We start from the raw sequence: 21213 nt of genomic DNA on the forward strand, positions 1-21213 counted from the left end.
TTGCAGGGCTCCCAGATCTTGAAAAGTAAAAGCAAAGCAATCGTGCTCCACTTCTGCAAAACCAGAAGTGGAACACAATCACTGGACTTTCACTTTTCAAGACTTGGGGAGCCCTGCAGACCATCATGCAGGGCTCCCTGTACCTCCGGGAGGCTACTACAGGAACTGGTAAGTAAATGCCAGCTCCTGCAGTCCCCTTAGCGATGCGATAGCATCGCTGCCTTCCCCCTGCCCCTTAAGGGGAAAGTGGCCAGGGCTCACAGTCTGGGGCATCACGACACCCCAGTTTGAAAAGCCCTGATCTAGGCCCAGAACTGAATCAACACATTGGTTATTTGCCATTCTTTCAGTTTAGATTTCCAGATTTTTGTAAAAACCACAGCACCTGCTCAGTTGCTCACCTGCTCCTGCAACGCTCCACTCCTCTCATTGTTTTTTTTGTGCATTAATATTTTGCATTAATATCCAGGTAAACCATGTTCATGAGTGATTGTACACATAAACCAATGTGAAACATGTTTGGCATGAAAATTTTTTGATTATTGACATTTCTACCCTTTTAATTTAATGAAAAGAATGCATGTGCATAATTTTTAAAACTTTGCCATCCTTCAATAGAAATTGATTGTTCAGAAAAAGAAATCTTGTACCAATTTAGTTGAAATCTCAAAAAGAATCTGTGCACTAGATGCCCTAGTTCTGAAATCAAAACCAGTACCAATTAGTTATTGGCTCAACTATTTAAGAAAAGTCAAAGCTTGCCCTACCCAAGCTGCTTGCCCTACCCAAGCGCCTTCAATTTAATGGCGACTAGTCGCCGCTAAAATGAGTAGCCCCATTGCAGGGCTGCTTCCCTTACTCGGGGGAAGGAGACGAACGTCCCCTTCTCCCGAGGAGCCTCCTGCAGTAGCGCGGGAGGCGCTGGATCAGGTGGGAGCCCTCCATGGAGCCGCCGGGTCCTGCGGCTCCGGGCAGCTCAGGATTGGGCTGCCCATCCCCTCTCCACTGTCAACACAGCCATGCCAGCAAAGTACACACTACATCCAGAAGGTGGAACAGTTCAGAGGTTTCCTCAAAGTAAGAGAACTTGAATTCCCTTACCCTGTGGCAAGCCTCTGATGCCGCAATGTGTCTCCTCAGATCTGCAGCAGTTATTTTGCTGGTGCAGAACCAAGGAGAGGAAAAGAGAGAGGAAAGGAGCATAGGATACTGAGTAAATGCTGTCAGTAACTGCACCCTCCTGCCCCATCACATCTCCCATCTGCCCCCCTGCCCCCCTCCCTACAAACAGGTAATTGACCTGATCCAGCAAAGGACTCCTGAATACACAGCCACTGCAGGTACAAATCTCCCTCTGCATCTCTCTCTGCATTGTAAAGTTCACCTAGGTCTTATTTAACTGCCTGGACATGCTTTTTGATATGCATGGAAATAGGCCACAAAAGGGGGAAAAAAATTACATGGTGTGTTAATGTGGACAGTCACTCATGTGCATGCTTAAGCTAAACGGAGAAAAAAAAATTGCATGAAGTCACATGAAATCATGGCAGGAATGAAAAGCTATGGCAAGAGAAAACTGTACACACATCAATTCCAAAACACATTTCTGTAGACAACATGAACACAGGCCTAGTGGAACACTGGACTCAACCAACCCATGGAAGACATACAAAAGGGAAAGGGAAATTCATGCAGCCTTCCTGCTAAAGTCCTGAACTGAAAATAGGAGGTTTACTCAGACATTAGATGAAGTATGATGGTTTCCTCATGTCTCTTGACTCTATGCATTTTCCCAACCTCACACCGTCAACCCTGTATAATAACTAACTTCTGCAAGTTAAATAATCATGAGGGTGAACAATAATGATAAATCAGAATATCAAATATATAAAAACAGCTGGTTATACTTAACCAATGCAATAAATTTCAAAGCTAATGGGGGGGGGGGAATAAAATTAGCAGTGGAAAGAAAAAAGAGGTAAAAAAAAGTGAAAAGGAAGTATGAGGAGGAGAGGGGAAATCAGCGGGAACAACAGAAGATTGCCAGAAGATGGCCAGGAGGGGGTGGAGTGGGGGCGAGGGTCCACTGGAGCTTAGTCCCACCAGATCCTGAGCCCTGTGTTGGGCCACACGGCCCAATATGGGACTCTCCAATTCTGCGCTGACTCAACAACCATCACAGAACTGAGTAGACCCATTGTGGGGCTACTTCCCTTATTTGGGGGAAGGGAATGAAAGTTCCCTTCTCCCAAGGAGGCAGCAGTGGCTGCCCGAGATATGTTGGATGCCATGGCAGCTATTTTGCCACCACAGCAGTCCTGCGCTCCGGGCAGCTCAGGATTGGGCTGATAGTCTGTAAAAAGTGAACAAAAAAGCTGCAAAAATAGACTGACTACCAAACTTCTTTCTCTATTTTCTCACAAAAGGCAGCCCTTATCAATCATCCAGCACTGCCATGTTAAAAATACTGTGCCACTTGTTAACAGCACTTGCCCTATTTAGAGATATAGGGGATAGATTTTTTTCAAAGAGGTTTAAATTCTACCCACAATTAAATGCAGTCAGCCCACTAAATGGATGTAACCAAGGGTAACCAATTGGTAACCAATTCAAAGTTAGGTATTTTTATAACTTGCTGAGCATCAGAAACAATCAGTATTAGCACTTAAGTGGTTACCAATGCACAACTATAGATAGAATAAAAATAACCCTTCATGTGGCTTTCAAATCCTTATTGATAATAAAATTCATATGAGGCAATACATTTTCAGCACAACACTTTATACAATAATTTAATAATGTATATACCAAACCAAAAGATTTACATGGGCCTTCAATAGCACCCTAATGTTATGTTATATCATTTATTCATTGATTCAATTTATGCCCTACTTTTTTTCCAAATGGGCCCCCAAAGCGGCTTACAAAATATGAATACAATATAATAAATGATAAAAACGTAACATAAAATAGATGCATATATGCTATATTATGCCACACTTGTTCCAAATAACCTTAGAATCTGGTCACATTAATTTTGTCCCGTGTGCTTTGGTTTATAGATAGTTTGATTCAAATATGAATGTTCATTGCTCAAGGACTATAACATCAGTTGATGACCTTCATTTGTGAATGAGCCATTAGATCTAACAGACTGAATTTCAAGTCACCATATGTTTCCTCAAATGCAGTACTTTTTAATGGTGCCAGTTCACTCATTCACTTGCAAGTCATCAAGTGTTGAGTAATTAAATTATGATAAATCGTGTGAAACACATGTAAGTGTGAACCAGCCAAATACTGAGGGTTATCCTTCTCATTCCATCAGTCTTTACTGAATTTCATATTTGCAAGGGGATCTCAAGAGTTAATCTCAGTTTCTAAACACACAATACAGCAGCACTATAGAGATGAAGTACAGATACAAACAAACTGATGCTTTCTCACACAGCGTTACAGAAGCCAGCACATGTTAAGATGGTGAAAATGATTTAAAAACTATTTAAATGCGCAACCACAATCAAACTTTTAAAGTAATAAAACAGAGCACACTGATTTGATAGAGGACAGTGACTTCTCAGATTTTGGTTCTTTGCAAAAGTAGCACATTATGAAAGGAGTGATCATTATCCTTTAGAAAATGTACAAAGTTACATCTGCCCCTCATATAAAATCTCAAACCTGTAGCAGCCAGCACAGGTTGTGCTTTGATCTAGGATTAAAAATGGAAATGTTTTTCTTTTATATTTTTATAGTTCAGTTTATACATAGTCACTCAGAAGTAAGTCCTATTGACTTTAGAGGAATTTACACCATAGTAAGTATGGATATATTTGAAGTTTTAAGCATTACCTAGACTGGAACATTGCTTGATTGCATGTTGGGATGTGTAACTGAGTCAAGTAATCAATCAATCAGTCAATCAAATAAACCACTATTTTTTTCAAGAGATTTTTGTTCTTAGCTATTTCTTGCTGAATTAAGAGCTGCAGTGTTCATGAAGAGCTCCCTGCACTATAATCTCATTCACTTCAGTGAAAGTAAGAGATCAGCTCAAGTGCTCCTTTCCATGCATAGAGCTGTGCCCTCCAGAGCAATGAATAGGGATAATCTCACACAGGAACGCCATGTGTGCATCACAGCACACATAGAGTTCAGACTTTGATTTTCTCACATATATGAGTAGATAAAAGTCTGTGTGTACATGTGTGTGAGTGCATGCGTGAGTCTATACTTGCCTTTAAATATTGGGCCATTCAATTAGAAGTTAGAAGATGTTATTTCAAACCCATACCAAAGATCCAAACAAGGTCAGTTATGGAGTTATGGGGCGCAGAGTACCTTTGAATACTGGATGAAGCAAGAGGGGCTTTCTGGCCAGCACCGATGGAGCTGGCTTCCCTCTGACTTGCATCTGTTCCAAATCTCACGAAACCTTTGGAGGCCATTGCTTTGGCTTTGTCAGTGTTTGCATCTGTGTTGCGAGACTTAGGATGATGCCAAACACCTGACGTCACATACTGTGCCTCATGTGCAGTACCTGCAGGGCTGGTTAACAGATTACAAGGGTGCATGTGTATGAGAGAGGTATTTTTGAGCGCATCACATATGACTTCAGAGAACATATAGTGACCTTATGGGAAAGCTGAAATCAAAGAAGAAGATGACATAAAAATGACACAGGTGCATTTCCTGAGATCTGCACATTCATGATGAAAAACTACTATAGGAGGAATCATTTGGCGACTGTTTTGGTTTTCCATTTGTTTGTGACCACTTGCTCTCAACATGAGGATTCAATGTGGATGCAGTGTGATGCATCTGACTGCACATCCACATTGTCCCATTGCAATGGCTGGATGCATCTTTTGATGCAGGTGAGGATATGCATCCCTACCTGGGGCAACTAGTTTTTATGCACTACTAATTGCTTGCAAGTTGAGCTGGGGCAGCCCATTACTTTCAATGTGAAAGGAAGGATGCAATTCACAAGCTCCACTCTCACACAAACACTGTACATTTCAGTTTTTTGAGTAGAAAGAATTTTTTCTGTTGCTCCATAGTCAGAAATTTCCAAGACATAATTTTAGGTAACCAAGTAAAGTTGTTAGGCTTCGTAATTAGCTTCATAATAATCCTATGCATATCTACTCAGAAGTAAGTACTATTGTGTTCAATGGGGCTTACTCTGAGGACAGTGAGCATTGGATTGTAGCCTAAGAGTGGTTTTTCTGACTTGCACTGTCAGAGATTCACATTAGCAAATTACCTACACTCCTTCTGTGTAAACCTAACTCAGAGTCATTTGTCCTACCATTGTGAATTCACAGATCATTGCATTTGAGAGTATGCAATTGTCAATTGTACATACATTCTGTGGGTTGGATCCAAGGAACTATGAGTAGAAGAAGAATAACCACTAATACTGTTTTACAGACTTGTATAAGAGTCCACAGTATTCTATAACAGATAATAAATAGTTCTCATGCTCCTGCTTGAACATAAAGTTGCACGGGCTCTTGTACTGAGGCTTACATATGAGAGAGAGAACCTCTTGTGATTTAGCTTCACTTTTCTTGTGCAGTGCTCTAGTGCAAAGTGTAAAAGCAGCCCTACCATGAGTAAAATATTCTTTCCACATGTGAAGTGACCTTAGAGAGACTTCACAGAATTGAAAAATTATAGCTTTCTTCACTATTCAGCTAAAATGGGAAGTCATACTGACAAATAAATATTACTTGATCACAGTGGCGTAGCTAATGATTATGTAGCCCAGTGCAGAGCTCAAAATAATGCCCCAGAAGTGATGTCACAACCGGAAGTGACATCACACCTGGGCTTTTTAACAGAGTTTAAAAAAGTGAAAACCGCCTCCTCCTCCCAGCAGCTCTCCACTCACTTGCTCTGCTGCCTCCCCCAGTGGCATGGCTAAGGCATCTATCTGCTATCTGGGGACAAAGAAGATTTTATAGTCCCTCCCCTCGAAAAAACCAAATTTAAATAAATAAATAAATAAATAAATAAATAAATAAAACCTCACCTTATTGGTTAGAGGCACTATGCTGGGGTGAAGAGAGGCAGTTATTCTTTCCCTACTAAATATAAGAGGAGCACCACTTGAAAAAGTGCCACTTCATCTAGTTAGCAGGGGTAACTGTATTATGATACATGGAAATAAAAGCTGACTCATATTAGCACCTTATTGGTTCCATACTGTATCATAATATCTCACTGGCTCTCAGAACAATCAGATGAATTCTGAGTTAAAGAAATCCTCTTTATGTTCCATAAGGCAGCTGTGTTTTCAATTTCTGGTTAATTTGCCATAACTTTGATAGAATACATTCCAACAGGGTTTGTTTCATTTCATTCTGTGTTAAATTACCTTTCCAGTGATATATAACATGATGGCGTTATTCATACGTATATACCAAGGTTGTTCACAATTTTGGCCACTAGTGTCAAGCTCTGCTTGTTGCCCCCCTAAAGCTTGTTGTCCGGTGCAACTGCTACTGCCTACACCCTCTTAGCTATGCCACTGTTTGATAGACCAAAACTGAGAGATGTGAATAGAAGAGGAGACGTATGCCAAACAGGGTTGAACTCCACAGTAGCAGCCAAGCCAATCACACTTCAGTATCAATATGAACAGTCTAGCAAAGAGTAATACATAGCCAATAGGTGTAGTTTGCAGACAAAGCAATTTCAGGTTTCAGTTGACAAATTTGGAACACAAATTTAGAATCTGAGCACTAGTGAACTACACTGGTTCCAAGGGAGTTTTAGAAAAATATAAATTAAAAATCTACAACAATGAATATAGTAGAGTAGGCAAGTTGACTTACATTGGAAAATTAGACATTCATTCTGATTTGAATTAAGATTAATTTTCACTTAGAGGAAAGTTTTTGAGGTACAAACACTTTTCATATACATATATCAGCCATAATGTTAATTCAGTAAAAAAGTAAATTTTAAATATGTTCAAGCAGTTCATAAACTCAGTGGTCACAAATCCAGAACGAAGGAGCATTAAAAGCACACTGAACAATGAGACTTAAATGTGCATAATTCTTTATTCAGTGTGGCCACGAGGAGTTTGAACTAGAACATTCTGAAGGAATTGCTTGTAACAAATAGGAAGTCAAGTACACAACACATTACCTGTTTTCAGGTGTTTCCACAACACTTTTCTTGCCACTGTGAAAGGAGGGGACACAGTATGAATACAACAAGTGAATGCACCCATGCTGAGGGAAGGAGTATGAGTACAAAAAAGCAGAGTGCATTGCAGCTTCAGCAGCAACAGGGCAGGACACTTGCTAGGGTCTAGACACAGGTAAGGGACTCACTGAGAATGTCAGAAGGACAGTTAAAACACAGCTTTTCTGTGTGAATGCACAAACACAGGTCTAGTTGAGGTGGTAAACCTGGGTTTGAGATGCCCCACTTCAAACTCACATGACTTCATATAATCTTTCTTATAAAAAATTCCCCGTACCTGGAAAACTAGTGTTTTAAGCAGATGGTGAGAGTAGATCCCTGCTTCCTGAGATTTATTTTTCTATGCAGTGGGAGATTTGTTTTGTATGGGAGAAGCATTCAGTAGTTTGGGTATGACTTGCAGTCTGAAGTGGAACATGCGGCAGACACAGATTTATGACCCCAATGAGAATTAGACCCAAAATAACTCTCATCAGTTAAGGGAACCTGGTGAAGGTCTCTTGCCAGAAAGTCCAGAATCCTCCAGTTCAGTGGTTCTCAAACTTTGAGGGAGCTTTACTCCCTCAGTAAGTTCATGCGGAGGAGGGGCTAGGGCATCGACACAATCCCCAGGATCATGTTGCTAAGGGGGGTGCTCTGCACTTACTTCAAGAAGGCAGGGCTGCAGCAGGCTACAGGAGGTGCAGGGAACCTTGTGCAGCCCTGCACAGCGCTCCCCGAGGCTTGGAACGTTCGCTAAAAGTGGGCGCAAAGCACCTCCTGCAAAACAGAAGTGCTCTGCGCCTGCTTTTAGTGAAAGTTCGAAGCCTTGGGGAGCGCTGTGCAGGGCTGCACAGGACTCCCCGCACCTCCTGCAGCCTGCTGCAGCCCTGCCTTCTAAAAGTAATTGCAAACCACCCCCCTCAGCAACGTGATCCTGAAGCCGCAATGGAAGCCTCCCTCCCCTTACCCCGCCCCTTAAAGGGACGGGGGAAGCATTACACAAACTGGTGGGTTGCAACCCACCAGTTTGAGAACCTCTGCTCCAGTTGATCCTGTTAAGAGTTGGAAGCAGAACTGCAACCCTTACATCACAATCATACATATGTCTACTTGGAAGTAAGTCCCATTGTGTTCAATGTGTTCATAGGACTGGTACCTTAGTCAATTAATTGTTAGATTAATTAATTCTGATCAGTTCAAAGCTCCTTCTGATTGACTGGATAACAAATGTTTTAAACAACTGTTAATTTTTTTTAATACAACTACTTATAAAAACTGTAGGTAGCAAGTACCATATTAGAAAAAGTATTTCTTAATGTTTGTTACACAAGAGGCAATGCCTTTTAGGCTGCACGCTTACATGGGAATAAGTTCCACTGCAGTCACTGGCTTCTGAGTAGACATGCATAGGATTGCACTTAGAAAATGATTCTGCTGCAACATATGTACTTTAACTAAACCATATTTTTAGAACTATTGTTTTGTTAAAACACACAGTTGTGTAGATTTAATAAAACTCAGATCTCATATGGCTAATTAGTCAATATTTCTGTGAATAAGAGATAGGTCAAGTAACAACAGATTGGATGTTGGTATGGAGTCATATCTTCCATACGTAGTTGCAAACATTAGAACAAAATCTCACCCTTAATCTGGGGGCCAATAAGGTGCTGATAGCCGAAAGATGAAGCTTTGGTCTATTGTTTATGTTGCACAGCTACACTTGATCAAGTAAAACAGAAGATTTTGTAAACCAAGTGCTTTATAGCCTATAAATTATATATAACACAGGAATTTTGTTGTTGCCTGCAGATAATAGTGCAAACCTATGTATGTCCAGAGTTCTACCGAATTCAATGGGACTTACTTCCAAGTACCAGCATAAAGGATTACAGCCTTAGTTTCAGCAATTGCCATTAAAAAAAAATACTCTCATGCAAATTCATGTATAAACAGTACCCTAGAGACAAAGCTTCCCTTCAGGAATTTGGATGAATGAAGTCATTAGAAGCCCTGATGGGCTTCCTAGGTCCAAATCCTAACCCACTTTCCAGCACTGGTATAGCTGTGCCAATGTGACATGTGCTGCATCCTGCAACTGGGTGGTACTCACGTAGGCCTCCTCAAAGTAAGGAAATGTTTGTTTCCTTACCTTGAAGCTGCTTTGCCCTAATGTCAGGGCTGGAAAGTGGGTTAGGATTGCGCCCCTAGAATTCTATTTATCAGCTTCCCATTTTAAAGAACTCCAACTTTTTGACATGACAGTCAAAGAAGAGCAGGACAACTTTGAGGGCAAGTGTTTTCCCAGTCATTATAGGGGAAGTGTGAGAAGAGAAACTGCACCTGTGGAACATCAGTCTTCCTCGACACTCATAAAGCCTTACCACTGTTGGAAAATAGTCACTCTACCAATGAATCATGTACAACTTTCCATTGCTATGAACACTGTGAGGGAAGTTCACACAAAGATTAATTTTTGTGCACTTTCTGTTAATGTTACCTGTGACTCATGAAAACTGGAGAATCACAAACACCTAAATTCCACTACTTTGTGTTGGCAACATCAATCCCTTCATCATGATTGCCTCTGAAACTGACTGGGATTTGTATTAAAGGCAGACATATCCACCAGCCCTAGACTTAAAGTTGGGAAAGAGAAATCTTGACCGAAGTTGTCCATCCCCTTTTGCAGAGGTATGATAAACCCTGGCAAGGTCATGGATAGAAGAGTCAGACAGACATGGTAGTGGTTGCTACATGTGCCTGTGTTAGAAAGACTAGTCTGTGAATGAAAAGAAGTATTAAAATAATATACCAAGAACCAAAGGGCATGCAAAAACACTAAAAATAATCTATCACATCCACTTGGCTTACAAAATCTGAAGCATGGTTTATTTCCAATATAGCCAAATTTATAGCAAAATGAAGCAAATGATCCAGACCAAAGACAAGACCAAAGATTAGGCTTCTAGCAGCATTAGGCCTCTACAGTTATGAAATTGGAAAGAACACCTTGTAGACTACAGTAATTTTGGCTGCAACCCTATACACATTTTGCTAGGAATAAATCCCATTAAACTCTAAGCAGAGATGCATAGGCTTGCACAGACAGACTGGATTGGATTTATACACTTGTTAAGAATAGAAATACCAATTCCAAGGTAAGTTTTAGCATCACTTCGGAGTAAACTGAATGTGGAACTAGCCAGCAGAATGGTGATGAGTTCCAGTTTACAGCTCACTTTCTGCTATGTGGTTCTGATTTTTTAGTCTTATTGATCTTGTGTGGCTGAACTGATATCCTGTATCACTTTGACTTTCATGTGTTGCTTATCATGGGAGTGATCACTAGTGTACTGTATGTTGCAATGGTGAATACATACAATCATTTACCAGTTGGTAACTTACCACAGTCTGCATGAAACCACCTGGTAAACTGGTTCTCTGTTTATATATCAATTTTTTTTTTGCCTAAGCACAGATGGTGATATAGGTGATTATATAGGTATAGAAGCACAGAGGAATATAGGTGATTATTATGTCAAAGCCATTTTCCCTCCTGCAAGATGGCAGGTGAATACAGCAGGGCTGGGTCAAGATCTCCAGACACCTGAGACAGCATGCTAAATACTGCCCCCCTTACCCAATGATGTGCCAGCCTCTGCTCCTCTCACCCTGCAATGCTCTAGCTCAGCACTCTCTACATTTAGTCTTCCACTATGTCCCTCTTTGTCTTTTCCAAACTAGGGAGTGGAAGGAGAGCAGTGGAGGCAAGTAGGAGGACACAGATGAGTACCTCTTCACCAATCTGCTGCCTGAGGACACTGCTTCAGTTAGCCCCATGGATGGGCTGGCTCTGGTAAGTGGCAACTTACCATGGTATGAATGTAACCCCTGGTATGCTGGCTGGCTGTATCATCCTGTCAAGTGATAAAGAAACTCTTACCACACTTCTCCACTTACTTAGAAATCTGGGAAAGCAGATGAATAGTAAAATCCTCCTCCCTGTCTGGAAGGATCATTTGGATAACCAGCATACTAACCAGAAACATGCACATCATGGCAAGCTAACACTTCGTCAATCATCATCTATACTCATTTGTCGTCTTGCAAGGGGAAAAATTGGCTTTGTGAATTCTACTTAAGTATCTGTATTCAGGGAAATACAGATAGTCTTATGGCACCTTAAAGACTAACATAGACTAATCTTAAAGACTAACATACATAACAATATGTAATGATATAATAAATTGGTTCATTTTTAAGATGCCCCAAGACTCTTGCTGCAACAGACTAACAAGGCTAATCCCCTCCCCCAAGTGTATCAAGCAAGGTACTGAATGATGACGGTAGGAGAGTAGTGAACGTTAACATGAGAGAGAATGATATGAATTTTTTTTTTTAAAAAAACAGTTCCTCAAAGCAAAGTGGGAGATAAGGAAGAAAGTGACTCAAAGTTGTGGAAAAAAGTGATATCAAGTGTGGAAATTAACAAGAAATTTTTCATTCGAAATAATGTTCTGCTTTTGATGGCACTTTACAGTCAGAAGTTCTGACTTAGAAACATTCCTGATGTGCTAATAAACTGGCTATGTCAGATGGTCTAGTCTGAATATCGGAACAGATTGAAGCGAATCAAGTTACTGAATAAATCCATCTTTTTAATCAGCACATTAGAGTTCCTGGAGAAGTCACCAAGGGTCAGTTCACACATGCATTTCTATCACTTGATGACAAAAGCATGGGTTAATAACTTGCATGGGCAAATGAGCCATTACAGACACCAATAATGACAGACAGAATGTTCATATTACCGTACCATCTCAAACATTCACTGGAGTCAGTTCACACATTCAGAGGACAGCACTGAGTAATCAAATCATATATTTGCACAGGTGAACCAGTCCATTTTGGCTACAGTCTACCCAGTACAATGCCAACCATCTCTTCTCTGATTACCTACTTTTTTCTTGGCTGTTCACCAGAACAAAGAATTGTAACCTGAAACATGACTTTTGATAGCATTTGGGATTCTGCACTTGACTTTGTTCAGGATCTGCAACTAGGTTAAGTTTTATTTAGCAATGCATATGATCTTATTTCAAGTCAATAGGAGGAAACTATTTCTGGTAGAGTTAGTGAACAGACTTTAGGCTTCATCAGACAGTTCTTTGTGAATCTGGTAGAATAAACAAGCTTTGGACAGTACAGTTCTCATCAATAAGGAAGCAACAATTAGCATGCTGTTAAATATGTTTATCAAGAGACATTCTAATTATGTGGAATGAGGTGATAGAACATTAGACAATGCAGCTTCAGACTATGCTAGAGAGTGCAACTACATAGTGCAACTTCAGATGTGTTTGAGGAGGTGCATTTTTTAATGCTTCCTCACATTAAAAAAATCCTGCATGTAACTCCATCTGGGTAGCTATATATGCATCTGACAAAGTAGACTCTGGCCCCACAAAATTTTATTCAACAAAAAATGTGTTAGTATTTAACATGCCACATAACTGGGTTGATTTTCTTGTATCTTATTGGTGAGCAGGAATAGGGCTATGTTAGTATTTTCTCAGTCACAAAAATTAAGACATTGTAGCAGTCCATTCCAAGCTGAATGTCACATGCCTTGCCAGTGAATTAGCTTCCAACAGCTAACATAAGAAAATGTCTTCTGTCAGAAGGCATTGTGATTAGTGCTGATGAAAAGATAAAAAGAGCTACATTTTTTAAAAACCACAGATATATTTATTCATGGAAGAAAGCAACCATAAAAACATGTGCTAGAAGCCAGAAGGAAGTAAAATAACTCAAATCAAGTCACTGTACAGATTTGTTTGGGCAGCATTCATTAATTTAGTCAGGGCTGTGTGTTCTTGGGTGTTTTTTTTTAACATTAGAATTCCCAAATTTTGCTCCACGAATAATGGAAGTTTGCAACCCATACAAATTTACTTAAAAACTGTTTATTCTGCTTCCATTAGTTATGAGGATGGGCTGGGAGATTCACAGCATTATACCATTGACAATGGGATGTACTGCTGTATAACCTCTCCTGCTTAGAAATTTCCTCGTACACTTCAAAGCCTACATTTACACCAATATAGGCTAGTGACATGTCATTTTTGAAACACCAAAAAATCAAAAGTCAAAAGTCTCCAGTTGCTGAATTCTATTCTCAGTACCAAATTATGCCTTTTCTACTCTTGAAGGAAATATGGAATGTACACAGCCCTGCCTATAACATAACTGTAAAAGCATAGATCATATGGAGACCAGTTATGAGGGTATATCTATCTACACTACAGACTCAAAATGGTTGAAGAGTTGCCCTAGGGGAACAGTAATTTCCCCAGGGATGTTCAATAGAGAATTCCCAGCACTTTCACCAAAATCAAATTCCCAGAATCCTTTAGAAGAAGCAATTAAAGTGAATTGGGTTTAAAATTGGTTCTGCATTAGTAATGTAGATATGCCCTCAATGCCTTGTCTTCACCAGCAGGATGCAATAAAAAGGCAGGGTTTGGCTTTCAAATATGAAAGCTTCAATATGGTGCAGAAATGACCCCTAGGAGTGGCCTCTTCCAGTGGCCCAAACCAGAAGCAAAATTAACAGTATAGGAAAGTACCTGAACTCTCAAATGAGCCTTGGTCCAGAATCCAAGAAAGACACTAGTTGGTAAAGAGTTGTAGAGATGTCTGGCTTGATCCTTAAAGTTCTAATCACCCTTCTGGTAAGAACTGTTACAGTTGTGCTACTTGTCTCCATGGAAGCAGATTGCTTTTTCCAGATTCATTTAAATCACAAGCCACAAGCTTAAAGACATTACTGATAGAAATGAAACCTCTCCCTTGACAGAAAAGAAACTTCTCTCTTGACATTTTTGTACATTAGTTTTTTCCAACAAAATACACCACCATGGCTAGAACAATACGGTGCCAAAGAGGTGGCAGAATAGACTGCAATAGAATTTAGCCTGCAATTCAGAGAAACCCATGCACATCATTCATGCCCCCACTGGAGTTTTCTCAGAAACTCTTGCCTTTTAGCAATTACCACAAAGGACCTCCAATACTGTCTTCTAATACTTCCTGGAATTCAAGCAAGAGCTGTGGGGGGAGGTAAGAAATTGACTGAGATATTGATGAAAGTTAAAATAACACTAATTTCTTGAGTTGTCTTTTCAGGTGCATGATCAGGCAGCCCAATCCTAAACTTCCCTAGTACCCAGGGCTCCAGTGGCGCCAAAATGGTTACTACTGATTCCAATGGGGCCGGGGAAGTAGCCGCAGGTCTCTTCGGGGTAAGAGAACAACTGTTCCCTCATCCCATGTCAATCTACAGTGGCTCTAACTGGTTTACTTGGATCTGCGCCTGCCTTTGAGTGGTGCAGAACTGTGTCAGACCCATGTCAGCTCTCCAAGCTCGGGAACGGGGATAGGATACAGTGGTAGAGTCTGCCTCCGTCTCCCAGGCCTGATCCTCCCCTCCCTCCACCCTCCTGCCGCTCCCTCCCCACCTTGAAACCCATAGCACTGGCTGGCAATGACACTCACCGTCACACACGCCTCAGCACCACTACTACCACCATCAGGAAAGTGTCTTACTGCAGTTTTGCAACAGCTAGCACTGGCAGTAGCAGCATACCATTGGTGCAGACGCCAATAGGATTGGACCTTAAGTCTCCCTCCCTCCCCCCCCCCCCCCCCACATCTCCTTCCAATTGGAAAGAGTTTAAAAACACATTGGGATGTTCTCTGCAAGCATTGGGTAAGACAGAGGACATATTTTTGGTAGAAATTTATAGCAATTTTGTACAAGTTGAATGACCATAGGTTCCACCAAAAAGAAGCCTAAGGAATGGAGCTGGGTGCGAGTGATGAGAATTCTGTTAGAGGTTCCTTGCCCTCCTCACCTTTAAGCTAGTTTAAGTTTGTGGTAAAATAAAAAACAAATGCCAGCGGGGTTGCTAACAGTGCATCCATCGCACATTAGACTGTGACTTATAGTCAATGATAGAATATGTTCCCCTTGAAGAAAGCTGTAAAAGTACATCCAGACTAGCACCCTGGTCACCTTTTTGAGTTCCACCCATTACTAACCTGACACTAAGGTCTGATCTACACACAAAAAAAATGAGGTGGAAATAAGGTGATAGAATGAACTGCACCAAAACAGACATCACACAAAGAATCACAAGATTGAATGCTCTGCCACATAATAAAGCTTCCTGTAAACAGAAAAATAGCACCTGAGGAAGAAAGGGTTTTCTTTCTCACCTTAGCCTGCTACCCAGGCTTTTATTTTCAGGATCTTTTTAATGTAGGAGAGCCTTCAAAAAAAGTATTTCCCACATAGAGTCTGACTAGGTGCCATACATTCTCTCATCTCAAGCACTACCAACTCATATTGTAAGTCTGCTACATGTAGAATAGAGAATGTCTGCACAAGTTTTGTTCCTGTTCTTTTACATTCCTTCCTACACATAAGCTCTTTTTACCCTTAAAAAATGATAAATTTGGCCAGTTTTACTAAGCAGCATTGCAGCTACAATGTGATCATATTTTTGGCTATTTTGATGAGATAAATATTTTAGAATAAATAATTAATAAATTTGAGAAAACATACTTAAAGGGGGGAAGGGAGGGATTTGATTGTGAAATCCTTATATTTAGTTTCTGCTAAAAAGAAAAAAAAATCAAAATATAGAAATGGGCACAAGACAGAAAAATAAATTTGGAAAAAGAAGAGTAAAGGAAGGAAAACTGAACAATGGTCAGTAAAAGATATAGTGAGAGACGTATGGGCAAACTAAATTTGCGTCTGTTTAATGACAGAATTTTTGACACAAAAGATCAGGAGGCAGGCTGGTAAAGATGGGGAGTTCCTGGGGTACAGCATGAATTGTGCCATCTCCTTGTACAAAAAAATTAAATTAAATTAAAATTAATTTAAAAAATAAGTCAAATGTGTAGAAAAATTTCCAGGCAACAATCCAGTGCAGATTTAAATGTGTTTAAATTCACTGAAATCAACAGTCCCAATCAAACCACATGCAGTGTATGTGTCTCTATCAAACCAGTTATTTGTCAGCTGTTTGGCAGGTTGGAGGGAGTGGGGAGGACTACATCCAGTTCTGTGCTTCCTTTCCTAACAGCAATCTGCATAACTCCTCACCTTCAGACTAGAGCTACACATGTGCAGCCCTGATGTGGAGATGTGTTCCTGCCCACATACAGACCCTATGTAGACTGAGGCAAATGGGATGGAATGCACTGTGCCTATTTCTAAGTTAGATTGTGAGTTCAACCTTGATGCACTTTAAGAACAATTTGGTGAAATCAACTACAAAACTCCTTTACCTACCTAGTTAAGGACTATTTCTAGTTTGTTACTTTACTTGTTAGCTTTATCCTTTCATTTTTTGAAGATACAACAGGACTTTTGCAATTAATAATATGTAAATAATGATATGTAATAGAGGACGAGACATTCCTCCATCTCTAGTAATAGGACGTTTATGAAGCACTTAAGGTAAAGTGCTTTAAGCACACTTAAGGTAAAAAGGCACAGAAGTACACCTGTTTTTAGAATCTTTATTTCAGGTAAACCACACTGCTATATACAAAGAAAAAGTGGGCTTCAAAGCAACAGCAACACAGAAGAGGCAAAATGTCTAAAAGTTATGCCATGCTTTTTAAAACTCAGTGCACAAATTGTCTCATATATATTCTCATTTCTTCTAGGCCAACTTTACAAGGTACCATCTTGTGCCTTTTGCTTCTCTACCTCCTGAGCCCTCCTACCAAATTTTCTACTCAAAGCAAGGTTCATGTTTCAAAGGCAAAATGTTAAGCCTTGACTCACAAAGATCATACATGAAGGGGAAAAACAAAACCCCAGGACATGAAATGTCTTATATAAAATGACATTGTTGAACTATGCAAAGAGAATACTGGAAAACCAAGCCCTAGGCACAATACCTTCTCTTCAACTTCCTAACTCAATGTATTTAATCTGCACAAACACGAGAGTGTTTGTGTTTATATATAAAACATATATATGTGTGTGCATGTGTGTTTTGCTCACAGAAATCTGTCAGTCTCCCCATTTCATACTCTTATTAGTTACAAGCTGGAAGTTATAGTATCTAAGCCAGTCATTATTTTAAAGCTACTCTTGATGTGGCAAAGGTCAAACAAATCAAATCCATTTTACAATTAAAAAGACATACAGAGTGGTGGAGGGAAACCAGGCTACCAACAGAAAACAAAGACAAGCACTTTGAGGAAAACAACAACCAAGGTTACGCCTTCAGTGTATCGATATATGGGATGCTCCTAGGCACTAACTCAGGAGAGCAGTTTATCCTTTGGAGTACAATATCACTTGCACATTTGTTTACTATTCACTGGATTTTAACTTTTGACATTAAGGATTTGCGCTGATAGGCCGTGATGCCAGTTGCGCAATTTGGCAAAGCGAGGGCTGTTACGTTCCGTTTCAAATCTTTCCCTGTGGCATGGAGAAAGAGGAAGAAAAGAGAGAGAGAGAGAGAGAGAGAGAGAGAGAGAGAGAGAGAGAGAGAGGAGGAAGAAAGGGGTTAGGGACTGTGGCTACCACTCCCCTGCCTTATAACTAGGGCAATGGCAATTTATTTGGATTTATGTTGCCTCAAAAATCAATGGAAAAAAGGACAAAAGGAACCCTTAGAAGAAAAATTGGGGTAATTTCTCATTTTCAAATGTTTGACAGTGTAACCACAAATTCCTATTCCTTTGTCTCAATGTAGTTTGGCTTGACAGGGCTGCTTTTGCTAGAAACTCTTCGCATAGCCTCATCATCTTCCTGCCAGCAAATTTCCATCTGATCAGGTGGCAACAATTTACCATGCACAAAAACAAATATTTTTAGCATTCTAGCATCTAAGTGAGCTTACATTCATTTGAAGTGAAAGTACATCCAAAGCACATTTGAGTAGCTGTTTATATATGGATTTTCTATTCTTGTTAATGGGAAGACTGAGAATGAGAACCAGTACAATCTTTTGATAATGTCAGAGACACAGGGCTGACCCCAGGACACTTTGGTGCTTGAAGCAGAAAATCCAAATTGTACCCCTCCTGCAGTAAGATGGATAATAATAAATTCAACCTTACAATTTTACACCTCTACCCAAAGTATGTCACCTATGGCAGCTGCTGTACTCTGCCTCGCTGCAGAGGTCTAATTCTGCATAATACTGATTGCCTCATATAGGACTCTCAACTCTCTTTCCACAAGTGCTAATGATACTCAGAATCTGCCAGTCATCCTACAATTCAGCAGATTGCTACTATCTGGACTGTGATTGCAGTTTGGTGCTACAATTCAAAACTGGAAAATTAAAAAGGATGAATGGATAAGAATAAAAAGTGAAAGACCTGTACAACAGACATCATCAGGGGACTATCTGAATTTTTGTGTTTATATTGCTATAGGAAGTACTTTAAATCTGTGTTTCTGAAAATTTAAGTTTAAATCACAATATATTCTTGTGTTAATGCAGCACTGGAGAATGAAACGAGTGAGACAAAGCAAAAAGAGCACACTGGTTCCCTGTTCATATGTTACGTTTCTCCAAGGCAGGATTCTGTAAAACAAGATAGAGCCTCCTGGATTAATGAACAGCAACAATGAACATTTTTGCTACTGAAACCAGTTTGTGAATCAAGGTTGCAAGTGAATCAGCTGTCCTTGGAACTTCCTATCCCAAGTACAGTTTACCGAGTTCGCACTTAAGGAACAATATGGGATGAGGTGGTCTTGGAAGACGTTCAGTTTGCTACAATATCAAGATATAAATGAGAGATCCCATGTCCACTTTTCTTTGTAATGTACTCTGTTGTCCAATATTCTTGTGGTGCCTAGAATAACTGAAAAGTTTCCTCCACTCCCACCAGGAGCCAGAGAGAGAGACAGAAAGCAAAACTAGAATTATGTGGAAATTTCAGTCATTCATCCTATAACGTGTATAGTACTTCCTATAGATGTGTCTACACTATCTTCTCCTTGACATCCATTATATCCATTATGTGCAGCCAGGGTTAAGAAAGGGCTCCACTTGCTCCACTACTGCTGCTTCTTTGTATCTTTCTGTGACTTTCCTTAAGGACTCCATATAGTCCAGCTTGCTGTCATCATCCCCCATACCCTCAACCCCAGCTATCATTTCAACATTTGGGATAATATTTCTTCTGTTTCCTAGTGCCTGCCTGGTTCCTCCAGCTGCGCCAGAGAGTGTTGCCAGGTCTGAATGGTAGGGAGCTGTCAAGTTTTGCTGGTGCCTCCTTGAGTACTGCATACCATTCTAGCTAATCCTCTTTGACATGCAGGTGCTATACCCCATAATATAACTTTGTCCTTGGTTTGGCAAGACAAAGTTATTGTATGTAGAGGGGTATCCAGGAATTATAATAAAAGGGGCCATGGCAGTGGAAAAGCTACAAATCAGGTACCAGAAAACAGGTTCAAGTGATCTTATGAATTACAGCTCCTTGGCTGAAACAAATAAACACTGGGTTCAAAAGAACACAGTTCAAAGTAAGATATGAACAGGGCATTGGTTACCATTCAGGCTGAAAGAAGCACACATAACACATAGCATAAACAATGGAAATTAGTCTTAAAAAAACCAATTTGCTGGCAATATAAAAAGCACAGGCATGTAGAGATCCTCTTAAATTATGGTTTCTTAGAGCAGAATGACATTTTCTAAGAAATGTGAAAGCTCCCTGTCAAGTTTCTTTTGCACTCCTTTACAATTTTATTATAATTTTTCTCATGTCTTGACAATATGTTGAGCTCTTCCTCACCAGTGGCAGTCAGTGGTGTGGAGCAAGGGCAGAGAAACACACAACATAACGATATCAGAACACAAAGGGCCAGTTCTGGCAATACTTGCCAAACCAGTCCCAACTGTGCAATTAGGAAGGGGATCAAACTGCCCTCCTGTTAGATTAGAAAAAGGGGGGATGTGTGTGATCCTAACAACACAGTGTACATCACCTGAACTGATCAAAAGGAGAGGGAATCAGAATAGGGACACTCTTTTCAGGTGCCCCATTATTGTTAAGACATCGGTTCTGCCCTATGGTAACCCGTTAAAGTTATTTGAGATATTGACAAGGAAGCATCAGCGCTCTCTCTCTCTCGCCCTCTCTCGCTCTCTCTCTGTGAGTGTGTGCGCACCTGTACCCCAAAATTAGTTTTTTAGTGCAGCCCAGTCAAGATCTATATATCCTTCCATCTCAGTTTGATAGAGATCTTATTAGACACTTAATTCCCTGAAAAATCCTTGACAATCACAATCACAGAGCAGAGGAACAACAATATAACAGGAAATTGTAACTTTTAAATCTGAAGCATCACATTTTCTGTTACCTTGAAAAGGCAGCGTACTATCAGTTGTTGAGAGTGACAACCCTCAGACCCAAGAATGGGAAAAAAGTTATTGTTTTGTACTGTGCAGCCCAATAAATGTTGAGTAAAAAATATACCAATATACTATTGGGCTTCACCCAGCCATTATTATCTTCCACAGTGAGGTAGCGACAAAGCATTGGAAAACAGTCTTCATATATTAATTAGTAAGGAAAATCCTTTCAGCCTGGATAGCACTTGTGTTGAATTTTGCATTACTCTATGGCAGGGGTGTCCAAAGTTTTTGGCAGGAGAACCACCTCATCTCTCTGACATCCTGTCGGGGGCTGAATTAATTTACATTTCAAATTTGGATAAATTTACATAAATGAATATATTAAAGATGAACTTATATGAATGATTGAAGGTCTTGCAATAGCTCAAGGCTTATAAAAGGCCTTGCACAAAGCAAGGCTGGCCTTTCCTTTGCTGCTGCTACTGCATCACAGATGTGAAACAAGCAGTGGAGGGAGCCCTCATCCCACAGCTCACTCGAGAGGCCAAACAGTTGCCCTCACGCTGAGAGCAGATGCATCGGGCCA

General features: G+C 40.2%; 1 protein-coding gene across 22 annotated transcripts in view; it reads right to left on the reverse strand.

Moving 5' to 3' along the window:
* Positions 1–21213, reverse strand: part of LDB3 (LIM domain binding 3) — a 192488-nt gene that overhangs the window by 36679 nt on the left and 134596 nt on the right. For 10 of the 22 annotated variants that reach the window (XM_066622485.1, XM_066622490.1, XM_066622474.1 and 7 more), the window contains 2 exons: positions 7165–7200; positions 4342–4548 (listed from right to left, as the gene is read on the reverse strand). The exons of 8 other annotated variants lie outside the window; for them this stretch is intronic. In XM_066622485.1, the coding sequence (XP_066478582.1) occupies positions 4342–4548; positions 7165–7200 (243 nt within the window). Of the gene's footprint in view, positions 1–4341; positions 4549–7164; positions 7201–16792; positions 17726–21213 lie in introns of those variants that run through there. 4 more of the 22 variants (XM_066622480.1, XM_066622484.1, XM_066622487.1 and 1 more) reach the window with 2 other exon arrangements.

The sequence above is a fragment of the Tiliqua scincoides genome, chromosome 3 (assembly GCF_035046505.1).
Source record: "Tiliqua scincoides isolate rTilSci1 chromosome 3, rTilSci1.hap2, whole genome shotgun sequence".
NCBI lineage: Eukaryota > Metazoa > Chordata > Lepidosauria > Squamata > Scincidae > Tiliqua > Tiliqua scincoides.